Raw genomic sequence first — 15,339 nt, forward strand, 5'->3', positions numbered from 1 at the left:
TTTACAGTTGTACTTCGTTCCCTTTTATTTCAGTTGAAATAGACCTTCAGTATTTCATTTATTTTAACCAGCTCTGAGCACATTTGACTTATTTTTCCTCTTGATTGCTGAAAGTCATGCATTGAACCAAAGTTAGAGCCTGAACTGATTTTTGCTGAACAGCTGCAGGATTTTTCCCAGTCAGTGTTTTTTTTCTTTACCTTTTCTAGTTGATTTTCTTTCAGGTGCTCTTAGTTTCTTCTTTGCTGACATCTAGGCAGTGTACTTAACTAGCCAGTAACTGAATTTGCTAAAAGTAGCAGAATTCCTGGCCATTGTCTTTTAGTTTCTTTTTATTCACTGGGATAGCTGAAGTTAAGATGTTGATTAGTGTGCAGCCATCTTGGAAAGTCCACTGCCAAAAATATTTTAATACACGTATTGGAATATGGCCTTCCTTTTCTCTGTATGTATGTAGCCAGCAATGGTCGCAGAATACAGACCTCTGAGAATAAAATCTGCAGATTAATTCTATTAGCAGATACTAAGATACACTAATGTAATTTGCTAAAAAATTCCAAATTGCTTTCAATGTCCCATACGGTCAGTTTTCTTTTAAGTATTCAAATTGACAAGGTTCTAAAGCATGGCCAGTGTCCTCCACTAAAACTGAAATTAACTTTACAAGACAACAAATAAAAATGCAATCCGGAAGGACAAATCACGATCCTTGAAAAAACAAACTTTAATAGAAATACTGAAAAAGTTATATCCAACACTAAAAAATCACACTAAAAAGCACGAATGCTTAACATGTCACTGTATTTTCGTCTTTTACAAAACATCAGATGCAAGCACACCCATCACCACAAGCCTGTATAAATACAATGAACCCTCAGTAAATCAATCAACTCAATTCACAATTTACAAGCTGATAACAGTTTACTTCTCAGAGAATCTAAGTAAAAAAAAAAAACTACAAAAATACTAAAATATGCATCCAGAATAAACTCATCATTTTAAAAATCATCTTTTTTGAAAAAAATTGTCTATGGCCACTAGATAGTGATATAGGATAATTCAAAGATGTACCAAAACTACATTATTTTATGAATACAAGAGGACTGATTCATTACAAATGATTATTTTGTTCATGTCATTTTATACTATACAGCGCCTACCGAACACACACCCTTTAGCTTACTCTAATACACAACCAGCCAACTCCTTCACTATCCAACCTAAACCCACCTCTTTGATCTTGAAACTCCTAAAACAACTCAAACCTTGCTCACTGTCTGCAGATAATCTTCCCCCTGAATATCTGCAATTAGCAGCCAGCACAATAGCATATCCAGTTACCATTCTCAAAAATCCCTCTCTCTCTCTGAACCCTACGTTCCTTTTCTATGGAAAATATCCTTCATTACCCCTATACACAAGGGGGGTAACTCCCATGATCTTTCTAACTACCGGCCTATCTCTATACTCTCCCCACTATCAAAAATCTTAGAAAAATGTGTTCACTCACAACTACTTCAGCACCTCTCATGTAATGCTCTTCGATCCCCTACACAACATGGTTTCTGGTCAGGGCATAGCACTATTACTGCCCTACTATCTTTCACTGACATTGTCAACAAAGTCTTGGATGCAGGACATCCTACCTCTGAAATCTTACTAGAACTAAGGCTTTCGACACAGTGTCACACACTACGCTAGTAAACCAACTATAAAATCTAGGTTGTTTCCCAAAATCAGTCAACTGGTTTACCTCTTACCTACAGAACAGGGAGCAATCAGTAACATGGTTAAAGACACAATCCTATTACCAACTTAATATAGGAGTACTGCAAGGATCCGTTTTAGGTCCACTTCTATCCAACATTTTCATCAACAACCTGCACAAAAGCACCCCTAATCCAGAATCTTATCCAGTATGCCGATGATTCAATACCGATATCCACCTCCAACAATTTCTTTGACCTCCACACAGCTACACAACAGGTCTTTACTTCTATTGAATCATGGCTTATTGATACACAATTTATGTTAAACCCCCAAAAAGCTAAACCTTTACTTTTCTCTACAAAATCACCTGACATTGATTTCAAAATCTTTGCTAAAGATGGCACAGAAATAGAACTAGTGAAAACAGCCAAACTACTAGGTATAACAGATAAACTCGCATATGAACCACACACCCTAACTGCAATAAAGAAAACCCACTTCAAACTAGGCAAACTATATCACCACAAGATCTACCTGGATAAATATACCAAAATAAAACTAGCCAATACCCTACTCATCCCATCCCTTCTATATTTTAGTGCAATTTTTACTAATCTGCACACAACCCTTAGTAATAAATTACAATCCTGTTACAATAAAATAGCTAGATAAGACTCTGAAAAACCACAACGTTCTCATCACTGCCATGCCATCACCGAGCTAAAATGGCTAAAGTTTTCCCATTATCTACAATACACCCCAACTAACCTTAGCCCACAAACTAATTTCTAAACCTAATGACTGCCCTGCCCTCAACTCAATCCTACAAACATACACCCCCACAAGAACACTAAGATCTTCCTGTAATCTGATGCTTGCTGCAACTAAACCCAACAAAAGCGCTGGACAATGTTTGTTCTCCCATACCATAGCCAGACTATGGAATAACCTTCCATCTGAAATAACCCAAATTGACCACCCAAAAATTGTTAAAGTATCTCTAAAACACATTATCTAAACAATCCTTCCTGCACATGCCTCAGGAGCAAACCGCCTTAAACAGTACTTTGCACCAAATACTAACATGACAAAACTTTGCAAAATTCAATAAAAGAAAACTAATAAATATAAAACGCTCACTTTATTAACAGAAATAAAAGCTTTCTGGAAATAAAACTTCCTCAGTATTCAAATATTATAATAAAATTCACCATTTTTATATAAAATATCACATGACACAGCCACCAACGAAATTATAGAAACAATTAACATTAAAACATATATATGCAGGTATATATGCAAAAAACATTTCCTATACATTTTTATAAAATCACACAAACATTCATCTTAAATATATAAAAAACATCATTTGTATTGTTTTTGTCTAGCTGTTAGTACAGGTTTAATAGTTACCATGTTATTAAGCCCATGTGCCCATTAAAAAGGAAAATATTCATACCTAAGACAATTTCTATTATACTACAAAGGGTCTCTATTTCTTTCCTCATCATATTTGTATTACTACACAGAAATTCACGAATGGCATTTATCCCATATTCATTCAGTATTACAGTGAATAAGGAGCCTATAACTAAAGTCACCAATATAAATTCACATGTTTAAAGATTGTATAATTGAACACAAGTCCGAGATAAGGAGAGGTGCTATGTCCAATGCTTTAGCTAAACATAAAATTGATAATGGGGTGTCCCATAACTTAAAATTTAAAGTTCTGGAGGTGGTATATAAAAATTTAAGACAGGGACACATAAATAAAAGTTAGAAATGTCTGAGTATAAATGTATTATTAGACTTGAAGCGGACAGGGCACCTGGGCTTAATAACATGGTAACTATTATAGCAATAACCCATGCTTGGGTGTGGGTAATGCTGGATTTACCCACAGTTGGTGTGGTTTGGTCACGAGGGCGAAGCCCGAGTGGCCAAACAAAGACAATTGTGGGTAAATCCAGCATTACCCACACCCAGAAGTGGGTTATTGCTATTATACAATGACATTATTTGAGAAAAAAAAAATTACTTTTCTTAAATAATGGCATTGTATAATGCCTCCTTACTGCCCTTCCACAGCTGTCTGGTATTCTGTGGCAGTTCTGATGTACTGCGCATGCATATGCTTACGCAGTACATCAGAGCTGTGGGTGGAAGCAACGGAGAAAGCAAGATCTCCGTTGCTTTTTACAAAGTGTCTCTCTATGTTAAAGGAGTTTAACATAGTGAGACAGCTTTAAAAAAAGCAACAGAGAAAGGAAGATCTCCGTTACTTTTTTAAAGCTGTCTCGCTATGTTAAACTCCTTTAACATAGCGAGACAGTGTGTAAAAAGCAACGGAGATCTTGCGTTCTCTGTTGCTGTAAAAAAAGACTTATACTAATGGAAAAAGTCCGGGTGACCAGACCTTTTTCCATTAGTATAAGTATGATTTACAATGTGCACGCTGACCAATCAGTGTGCACATTTTGGAATATTAATGGGGAGGGGGTCGTTGTATAATAGACCTGTACTAACAGCTAAACAAAAACAATACAAATGATGTTTTTTATATATATAAGATGAATGTTTATGTGATTTTATAAAACTGTATAGGAATGTTTTTTGCATACATACGTGCATATATATGTTTTAATGTTAATTGTTTCTATAATTTAATTGGTGGCTGCGTCATGTGATATTTTATATAAAAATGGTGGATTTTATTATATTTGAATACTGAAGAAGGGTTATTTCCCGAATGCTTTATTTCTATTAATAAAGTGAGCGTTTTCTATTTATTCATTTTCTTTTATTGAATTATGGTCAAAACGTTTAATAGAACTAAACTACAGTTGCCCTGTGCTTTGTGTAAAACTTTGCATAACTCAGTCTTCACTTTAATCTACCGTACTTCCTACAATCTCAGGATACTATAATTCTTACCAATGTAAGTATTTGTTTCTTAGTCCATTCTATTTCTGTTGATGTAACTTTACAACCTATTTTAAGGATTTTTCTAGTTTAGTTTAATGTAAATCCCAAGAAATGTAAATTGCAATATGTTTTCTGCCTGTTACATCTGTTATACTTTAAATTGTATTTAAACATTTGTCATTCTCTGTACTTGAAATTGTATTTAAACATTTGTCATTCTCTGTAATGCTTGTGGAGCTTTTCTCCCTGAGTCTCCACTGAAAATGGGTCTCTGACCCAGTGGACTTTCCCAGTTAACAAATGTTGATAAAATAAATAAAATGAATACATTTTATTGCTAAGTATTTGTTACATACTGGATTGAATTTTTTTTAAAAATATGATTTTTACAAAAAAGATAATTTTTAAAACGATGAGCATTTATTCTGGATGCATATTTTAGTATGTTTGTAGTTTTTTACCTAGATTCCCTGAGAAGTAAACTGTTATCACCTTGTAAAATGTGAATTGAGTTGATTGATTAATTGATTTACTGAGGGTTCATTGTATTTATACAGGTTTGTGGTGATGGGTACGCTTGCATCTGATGAAGTTTTATAAAAGATGAAAACGCATTGACAAGTTAAGCGTTGTGTTTTTTAGTGTTGGATATAACTTTTCCAGTGTTTCCATTAAAGTTTGGTTTTTCATGGATCATGGTTTGTCTTTCCGGAGTGCCTTCTTTGCATCTTTTTATCGGTTTTGGTGTTTTGGGCACTTTTTCCACTTCATTTCTTTGGTTTACGAGACAACCCTTATGAACTATGAAGTGCACAGAATGATACATTTTCTCGGCTATATCCACCCATTTAAAACTGCTGTAGGTGATGGAACTTACTCTACACTTGAATTTGCAACATGGAACCATCTGCCTACTGACATTAAAATGTAAAAAAATTTAAATCTTCAAAGATTCACTTAAAGAGCATCTCTTTACAGAAACTCCTTGCAACTGTTACCATGGTAATGGCTAGGCAAGTTACCACACCATATCTAGATAATAAAATACATTTAAGAAACTTTTCTAATCCTAATAATGTTACATTTTATAAGTACACAAGTATACACATATGAAAAATACACATACCCAATGTGCATTTTTCATATGCATACATGAGTACATGTTTATGTAATTTTTATTTATGACTGCACTGTGCATTTTATGAATACCTTGTCCTATATATATATATATATATATATATATATATATATATATATATTTGCATGTCTCTCAATGCACTCCTTTCCCTATGTGCATTGAGTGTACCATTATGTAATGAATTTTGCTGTATATTCATTCTGTAATTGATACTACTGATTAGTAACGACCAAATGCATTTTCTGCTCTTTGAGCTTAGGTCATGGCTGAAAAGGGTCAACAGGTCAGCCCACTTAACTAGTGAACAAACAGTAATAAATAAATAAATAAATAAATTAATTAATTAATTAATTAATTAATTAAATGTTATTTAAATCTTTGTGATTAAACTGGCTCCATGACTTTGGACCGAATCACTTCACTCTTGCAAAAGGTGGTCAGAGATGGAGCTAACTTGCCATGCAGGAAACTGTGCATGCATCTCTCTGGATTCCTCAAATGTTTGTTTTAAACTTCAAAATAAAGACTTAAATGCATTTACAAATAGAAATAGAATGCTTCCTCAATGATTTCCTCCATCACAAAATGGGTACAGTGATCCTCTGTATTTGATCTTTATATTAGAGTACAAGACCACCTAAGTGAACATTACTGTTTTTATTCTTTTAATAGGTGAACAATGTACATTAAATATAAATGCCTGGTTCCATCAGACTTTTTGACATTTCTTTTCTCTCTACCTTAGGAAAGATTTTGGAAAAAAATACTTTATTTGCAACTCACTCAACATATCAACCAATACCACATTATCTCTCAAAAGCAGAATGGGTTTTGGCCTGGTCGCATTACATCCACAGCTATTTGGACATTCAGCGACAACATTTTTCTTTGAATGGACAAAGACCTAAAAAGGCCTAATTACTGCAGCAATTTTTATTGACCTTAGTAAAGACTCAGATCTTGTCGATCATTTAGTTCTCCTAGACTATCTCACTGAAACAGGCACCAGTAAGGACACACAGCCCTAGTTCAAAAAAGTACAGTTTTGTACCTACCATAAATGTAGATGTTCGAAGATCCACATTGCTGCAGTCCTGACACTTGGGTAGTCCGCTGTCCCAGTCGGCCTGAATACCAAAGTATAAGGCTGACGTCGGTCAAGGCGCATTAGTCTGACGTCAGGACGTCAGGGTACAAATGCGCATGACCGACGTCATTTCCTCAGTCTTTTCTTGCCCCAGATGTCAGAAGACCCTAAAAAGATAAGGCCAAACCAAACAACACACCAAACCCCCTGTACCAAATATATGTACAATATATACAAAGTCAGAAATGTACAATCCCACCCACACAACCACCCCTAAACACAGAGGGAAGGAGGGAGGTAAATTGGACTGCAGCAATGTGGATCTTGAACATCTACATTTATGGTAGGTACAAAACTGTACTATGTTCTTCATCTCACATTGCTGCAGTCCTGACACTTGGGTAGAATCCCAAAGCAGAGGTAAGGGAGGATGGCAAATCACAAAGAAGCAGGAGCTGACAACATGCCCTGTAAAATAGCAGTGGCAAAACCAGCCCTAGATTTAGAGTAGAGAGGAAGGTGGTAATGCTTAGAGAAGGTATGCACTGAACTCCAAGTAGCTGCCTCTAAAATATCCTTAGTTGCCACCCCCCTTAGAAATGCTGTTGAAGTGGCAGTAGCCCTAGTGGAATGAGGCCTAATCCCAGCTGGAATCTCCTTGCCATGATGGGAGTAACAGAAAGTAATGCAAAACCCAATCCACTTAGAAATAGTTTGTTTTAACACAGGAACTCAAAGCAAAAGAAACAAACAACTGCTGAGACTGCCTAAAATCCTTAGTCCTGCTTAAATAATAACGTAATTGCCTGTGTACATCTAAAGTGTGCAAAATCTTTTCCCCCTTATTTTGGGGATTTGCATAAAAGGTAGGCAAATGAATAGTTTGGTTTAAAGCCACACTAGAAACCACTTTAGGCATAAAGGAAGGATTAGTACGTAAAGATACCCTATCCTTATGAAAAATCAGGAAAGGCTCAACCGCCATAAGGGCCTGCAATTCAGACACCCTTCTTGCAGAGGTAATGGCTAACAAAAAGCAGTCTTCCATGACAAATATTTCAATTCAGCAGTAGCTGCAGGCTCAAAAGGTTGTAGAGTGAGTTTCTCCAACACAAAATTGAGGTCCCAAGCAGGAGTAGGAGCTCTATTGGGGGTCTTATATTCTTTGCCCCTCTAAGAAATTGCTTGAACAAAGGATGAGAAAACAATGGTGGGTCACAATCATAGTGAGCTGAAATTGCTGCAGCATGAGTCTTAATGGAAGAGAAAGACAAACCTTTGTCCAATAACTCAGTAAGATATTGAAGAGCCACACTCAAATTTGGCTCAGAAACATCCAAATCCTTTGTTGCACACCAAAATAAAAATCTCTTCCATTTTCCTGCGTACACTTTCCTTGTACTAGGTCTTCTGGCTTCCATAATCACATTCAAAACTTGTTGAGGAAGCTGAGACCTGCTATGGTTCAAAACAGAATATGCCAGGCTGTTAGATGAAGAGAGTGAAGCTTGACATTGAGTAGATGCCCGTCCTTCTGAGACAATAGGTGTGGAATCAAAGGTAAGGGCCATGGAGGCTTCCTTACCAGACTCCTCAGCAATGGGTACCAGTGCTGCCGAGGCCAATCTGGAGCTATTAAAATCATCCTTGGCTTGTCTTGTCTGACCTTTAGGAGTACCTTTGGGAGAAGAGGCAGAGGTGGAAAGGCATACACATGAAGATTTTTCCAACTGAAAGAAAGAGCATCCACTTTCCAGGCTGTGTGATGAAACCTTTTCGTGCAAAACTTTGGCAGCTGGTGGTTTAGTGGAGAAGCGAACAGATCTATGTCTGGAGTTCCCCAAGACACTGTCAATGTCTGAAATACATGAAGATCCAGTTTCCACTCGTGGGGATCCATGATTTGCCTGCTTAACACATCTGCTAAGGAGTTCTGTGCTCCTGGCAGAAACCTTGCTTGAAGATTCAGTTGCAAGCTTAACGCAGTCTTCCACAAAATCATTGCTTGCCTGCATAGAGGATAAGAATGTGTTCCTCCTTGTTTGTTGATGTACCACATGACAGTTGTGTTGTCTGTTAGAATCAACACCTGCCCTGGAAGAAGTAAATCCTTGAAAGCCAGTAATGCAAACTGGACTGCTAACATCTCCTTCATGTTGATATGTAGATGCTGCAGTCTGGCAGGCCACTTGTCTTGTATCCACTTTCCATTCAGATGAGCTCCCCAAGCTGTGTCTGAGGCATCTGTCGTTAGAATCTGACTCGCCTCTGGCGGGTCACAGAGAGTCCCTTGTTTAGGTGACATTCCTGAGCCCACCACACAAATTCCTTTTGAATGCAAGGTATTATTTGAATGACAGTGTCCAAATCCTGGCAGTGCTGTGTCCATACATTTTTGAGATACCATTGTAGCTTCCTCATATGCAGTTTGGCATTGGGAAGTACCAGAATACAAGATGCCATGAACCCTAAGGCTTGAAGGACTGTCCTTGCAGTCAGCCCGGACTGATGAGATAGTTGATGGAAGTAAAGAGAAAGATTCTTTTGTTTGTCCGGGGTTAAAAGGCCATCTGGGTTGCTGTATTCAGTCTCACACCCAGAAAGCACATGTCTTGAGAGGGTACTAGACTGGACTTTATTTCGTTCACAGAATACCCTAGGCATCTTAGCACTGCTATCACATATTCCAAATGCTGAAGAAGCACGTCCTTCCTTGAGCCAGAATCAGGCAATCGTCCAAATAAGGATAGATTTGTATTCCTTTTAGCCTGAAGAAAGCTATCACTGGAGCCAGAACCTTTGTGAATACTCTGGGCGCAGTAGATAAGCCAAAGGGCAATGCAGAGAACTGATAATGAGAATTCCCAGCTCGAAAACGCAGATACTTCCTGCAAATTAGTCTGATAGGAACATGAAGGTAAGCTTCCTTGAGATCCAAAGTTACCATCCAGTGATCTTTGCCCAGCAGAGGTAAAAGCTGTTGTAACGTCAACATTTTGAACTTGGGAATGTCCAGATAAGTGTTGAGGATAGACAGATCCAAAATTGGTCTCCACGTGTTCCCCTTTTTGGTACTAGGAACAGGCGAGAATAAAATCCTAGGCCCCTTTCTGGCACAGGAACCGGCTGAATGGCCCCTATTTGGAGCAACAGAGAAATTTGCTTGTGAGCCTCTTTCCTTTGTTGAGGAGGAATGTCTGGCATGCCTTTGAAAGGAGGCAAGGTATGGAAATAAAACCTGTAACCGTGGTGAATGATATCCAATACCCATCTGTCTTGGGTAATTAAACTCCAGTTTTCTTTGAAAAGTGCCAACCTTCCTCCCAAAGGTGCTGCCAGGCGAGAAGATTCTGGCAGCTGAAAAGGCAGGTCATTGGGTCTGTTTACGAAAGGACTGACCCCTGCCCTCACCAGAAGACTGAGCAGGTGAACTCCCTGTTCTAGGCCTAAAAGAACCTTGAGCTCTGCCCCTACCACGTCTAGACCTACCCCTAGACTGGGAATCATAAGCAGCATATGTCCACCTTGGTAGGCCAATTTCTACTAAACTTGGAGGCTGAACCTGCAAAAATCTTTAACAGTCTGCATAGACTTAGCCTTGTCTTCCATTTTCTTTAGAACTGCTTCCACAGGCGAACCAAACAACACATCAGATTGTAAAGGAGCATCTAAAATCCTTGTCTTCACATGCTCAGCTAAACTCTGATCCCTCAACCAGGCGTGCCTGCGAAGAACCGAACCAGTGGCAGCCACCCTCGAAGAGGCCTGCACAACATCAAAACCACATTGCAAAGAATGCTTACCCACCTGTTCAGAAACATGAACTAAATCCTGCAACTCTTTACACTCAATACCTTCCGCCAAAGCATCTACCTTAGACTTTAATTGTGAAAGGAGATAATTTTGGTATTTCAACATGTGAAACTGGCAATTCAAAGCTCTCATGGCCAAAGTGGAAGAAGTATACACTTTCTTTCCCCATCTATCCAAAGCCCTTGCCTCTTTATCTGGAGGAACAGGATTTTTAACAACAGAAGCCTTAACACCTTTAGGCCCCTGTGAAACAGTTTCTGGGTCTGCCCTAGGACTCTTAAAAGATACTTATGAGCTTCAGGCACCCTATAATATCTATCCGGTTTAACTGGAGCAGGAGGCAATGAATCAGGGTTCAGAGAAGCCTCTGCAAAAACATCCTCCACCACATCTAGAACCGGAGGTATAGCTAAAGGCCTATGCTGGGGAAGAAACAAAATTCCCTAAGCCTTTTCCTGGAATCAGAGAAATCCTGACCTTCCCATTTAAAATGCTCCCTCATGGAATGAAGAGTCTCTGAAAATGAAAAATCCTCAGGAGGAGAAGCAGAAGGAGTAGAATCATCTACATCAGAATCAGAGTAAGGGGAATACTCCTGCAAGTCTTCAGCCGAAGACTCAGAAGCATCCGAACACTGCTCAAAACTCCCAAGCTCAGGTTCCACCCTAGGCCTCTTATCAGGAGGGGCATAGAACCTCTAATCATTGTAATCAAATCTTCTGCCATCTTAAGCATATGCTTCTTAGGTACAGACCCTGAAGAACTAGGGGTAACACCTGAAACAAAACCTGGCCTGCCCCTGGGAGAAGCCTTGGAAACAGCAGGGAGGGCCTAACCACCTTAGGAAGGGAGGGAAGAACAGCTACCTGAGAAGCCCCTTCCGCCTGGCCTACCTCCTGAGAGGTCACATCTTGCAGTAATAAAGTCTCTCCCTGGGATTCCAAAGAAATTTCTGGCTGAACCTCTGGCTCCACCGAGCCCTCTAAAGAACCGGCGTCCGGTGCGGACGGTTCTTCCAACCTAGGCTTTGCTGTTTTGTCCTTGCGCTTTTTGGCGAAGCGGCCGGAGCATCCGACGGCATTTTATAATTACACCGCTTCCCAAAAACTAACCTGGCACAATCTAATCTTCTCTTTATAGTGCGTTTGTTAAATCTAGCACAAGAGCGACAGCCAACAACGTCGTGCTCAGGCCCTAAGCAAGGTATACACAAGGTATGGTAATCCCTATGAGGTATCTGTTTCCCACAAGAAATACAGTTATTCACTTTTTCTGACATCCGGTAAAATACTGAGGCAAGAAAAAAACAAAATATTCCCCAACGGGGTACTATGCCAACTTGGATTCGGTCTGAAACTCCGACTTCGGAAAATCTCAGAACGCCAACCTGCACTTGCAAAACTGCTTCTGCATCGGACCATGCGGCAAAAAAGACTGAGGAAATGACGTCGGTCATGCGCATTTGTACCCTGACGTCCTGACGTCAGACTAATGCGCCTTGACCGACGTCAGCCTTATACTTTGGTATTCGGGCCGACTGGGACAGCGGACTACCCAAGTGTCAGGACTGCAGCAATGTGAGATGAAGAACATCTCCTTTTCTAACCACCGCTTCTCAGTTAAAATTTAAATTCATCAGCCTCTACGTCAGTCCCTCAAGAATCCCTTCAATGGGTCAATGATAAACATTTACTACTAAACTCCTCTTAAAAAAAAAAAAGACAATGATTTTTGGCACTTCTATCTCCAGGCCTCTAAAAATCCTTGATTATCTTAACATTACTGAAAATATCACTTCATTCAAATACCTAGGGGTTTGGTTGGACCTCTTCCTAAATCACTAACTCCATCTGGACTACACACACAAAAAATGAAACTCTCTCTCTCTCTCCATTATGCTACAGGTAAAGGTATCTTACTGGCTCAGGTTCATAGGTTCACAGGTTTATAGAAAAGTACTAAGCTAACTGCCCTTGCAAGCCATTTTTTAAGCCTAGCCAATTATCCTTTGTGAGACTCAAACCCTGCACTTTGTGTTTGTAAGGCAAACACCTTAACTATTAGGCTACTCCCCCAATCTCCTGCAAAATGTTGCAGCTTCTAAAAGAACTATATCTACCATTCAGTCCATTTCTGCCATTTGCAGATGCATCACGTTCTCCCCAAGAAGTGAGCACCACTGTAGTACCAAGTCTCTAGGAAAATGCAACTGCTCTTTCTCTCGTCATACAACTTAACTTCTTAATTCCCTTCTTCTGTCTACAAACCTTGCTCTGACTCAATTTTTGACTATGATTCTTTCAGTGTGCCAACTCTGATGGCACTCTATATTTAATGCATAGATGTACTGTGTTTTCCATCACTTTGTACATAATGTCATTTATCTATTGCCTTTATACCCTACCCAACTATGACATTCACTTTGCATATAATATATGTATATACTGCACTTTGCCATTCTCTCTATGTATATAATTTATGTTCACTGTGTTTCCCCTGTCTGAGGCTGAAATGGGTTCAACGAGATCAGTGCTCTACCCTGGTTAATAAATTCAAAATAAATAAATAAATTAAAATGACTTGGCAGAAATACATCAGCAAGTGACTGCTGAGATCTAAAAATAATAGAACTCAAACTTGAGACTACAGGATGTAGCTCACTTATATATAATTCATTAAACTTCATCCTTCACGGTTAATGCCATGATATTTAAGCTGTATTTTAAGTTGCTTGTACATTGTATTAATTACTGTTTTGTATATCAGTATACATAGATTCATAGACAAATACTAAGCAATCAGTCTGCAGACTACTACATGTCTAGCAAATGGCCAGACAGTGACCAAAGGTCTAGTTTAGTTTGCAATTCCTAATTAAACAGTAAATAGATCCACCAAACAACTGCTATTTACTCTCTCAAGGTTTTAGCACGGTTTTGATAGTGTCCATTTCAAAAATGTGAAGAAAAAAAATCAGATTTTACCATACATATTTTACTTCATATAATAAAATGGTACATACTGTTACAGGTCACCTTGCAGGTATAATACCATAAATTCAAATGTTTCATACTGCCTATAAGCATCATACTAGCTACAGAGAAACTCTACTGGCTGCTTAAAACAAATACAAATGCCTCTTACTGGCCACTTCTCTCTCACCTGTCCACAAGTAAGAACTGTATAGAGATCCGTATAGCACAATGAAAATCAGAATTTGTCCAATGAGACTCTTTTCTTTGATTATAAAATTCCATCCAATCATCCCAGTGCAGGCTACAAACTAGAAAGGAATAGCATAATAAGGAAAAAGAATATAAAATGATTTTTAAAATTATTTTGTGACAATAACTTCATTCATAATATAGCATATTCAAGTATGTGCTGACAAGTCTTAGTACATACAGCGTGCTAACTGTTGTAAGAAATAAGAAAATTGTTCATTTACCATAACAAAAGACCTTGATGATCTGTCGCTATCCTCTTGAACTGCATGACTTAGCTGCAGGTGCATGTCAGCACGTCTTCCCTAAATCCGATAATGTTCAGCATTTCCCTTAGCTTTGTGAATGAGAATGTCACTTTCCAGCAAATAACTATTCATACTTGCTATTATACAAATATACATCATAAACAATGCTCCCCCAGGCTCCAACTCTTTGTCAGAGGGAGGATGGGAGAACATGCTAGATGGGAGAACACCACAGATCACCCAGAAAAAGAAGTTATGTACTCACCATAATGTTCCATGTTTGTTGTCCTTGATCTCACCTTCCTTCTTGTTGGTTGGGTTCGGAGCCAATCTTCGGCGCCGACTCGTCCGCTTTCTAAAGCTCAAGAGCTTCTACTGGCTCAAGGCTAGATCCTGTCCCAACATGCCTAGCAAGAGTTACCCAGATCTCATTTGAGATAACCTATAACACTAGACTATAACATGCAAATATAGATATACATTTATATAACCTATACACATATATAAACATACATACACACACACACACATATATATATATATATATATTATATATATATATATATATATATATATATATATATATATATATATATATAAATAAAAACAAATCCACTGATTCAGTAGTAGAACAACTCTTAGTCTACCCAACTCATAAGGCAGGAAGGGAATCAAAACCTATATAGCCAAAAGATGGATAGTTCCTCTCAATCATCCAGGAGGTGGAAGGAGGGTGGGATGCAAGAAGGAAGGCAAGATCAAAGACAACAAACATGGAATGTTATGGTGAGTACATAACTTCTTTATGTTACATTCTCCCTATCTCGCCTTCCTTCTTGTTGGTTGGGACCACATCCCCAGCACCTTCTTCTTGGGTGGTTCAATGGAATAGACTCTTCAGGACCGTGGAACCAAAGGATGCCCTGTTCCGGGAGGCCACATCCACTTTGTAATGAGTGATGAAGGTATGGGGGTTAACCCACATAGCTGCCGCACAAATTGAGTCTAATGGCAGTCTGGCCTGAAAAGCAGTAGAGGTAGACAAGGCTCTAGTTGAGTGTGCTTGAATTTTCCCTGGCAGCTGTTTGTTCTGTGAGTTTAATTTATCTGACTTTACATTCGATTTTTCCTTATATGACATCAATGAGGAAGCTACAAGAACCGGAGCTAGACCCAAGAGACAAGTGCCTT

The 15,339-nt window shown here is 38.6% G+C and overlaps 1 protein-coding gene across 3 annotated transcripts in view; it reads right to left on the reverse strand.

The window, feature by feature from the left end:
- The window catches only part of GPR155 (G protein-coupled receptor 155), a 782,878-nt gene that overhangs the window by 275,147 nt on the left and 492,392 nt on the right, over positions 1–15,339 (reverse strand). For all 3 annotated transcript variants that reach the window (XM_044075558.1, XM_044075557.1, XM_044075559.1), the window contains exon 7: positions 13,839–13,959. In XM_044075558.1, coding sequence (XP_043931493.1) covers positions 13,839–13,959 — 121 coding nt within the window. The remainder of the gene's footprint in view (positions 1–13,838; positions 13,960–15,339) is intronic.

Source organism: Protopterus annectens, chromosome 6.part1 (assembly GCF_019279795.1).
Source record: "Protopterus annectens isolate FY-2018-M chromosome 6.part1, PAN1.0, whole genome shotgun sequence".
In the NCBI taxonomy this organism is placed as follows: domain Eukaryota; kingdom Metazoa; phylum Chordata; order Ceratodontiformes; family Protopteridae; genus Protopterus; species Protopterus annectens.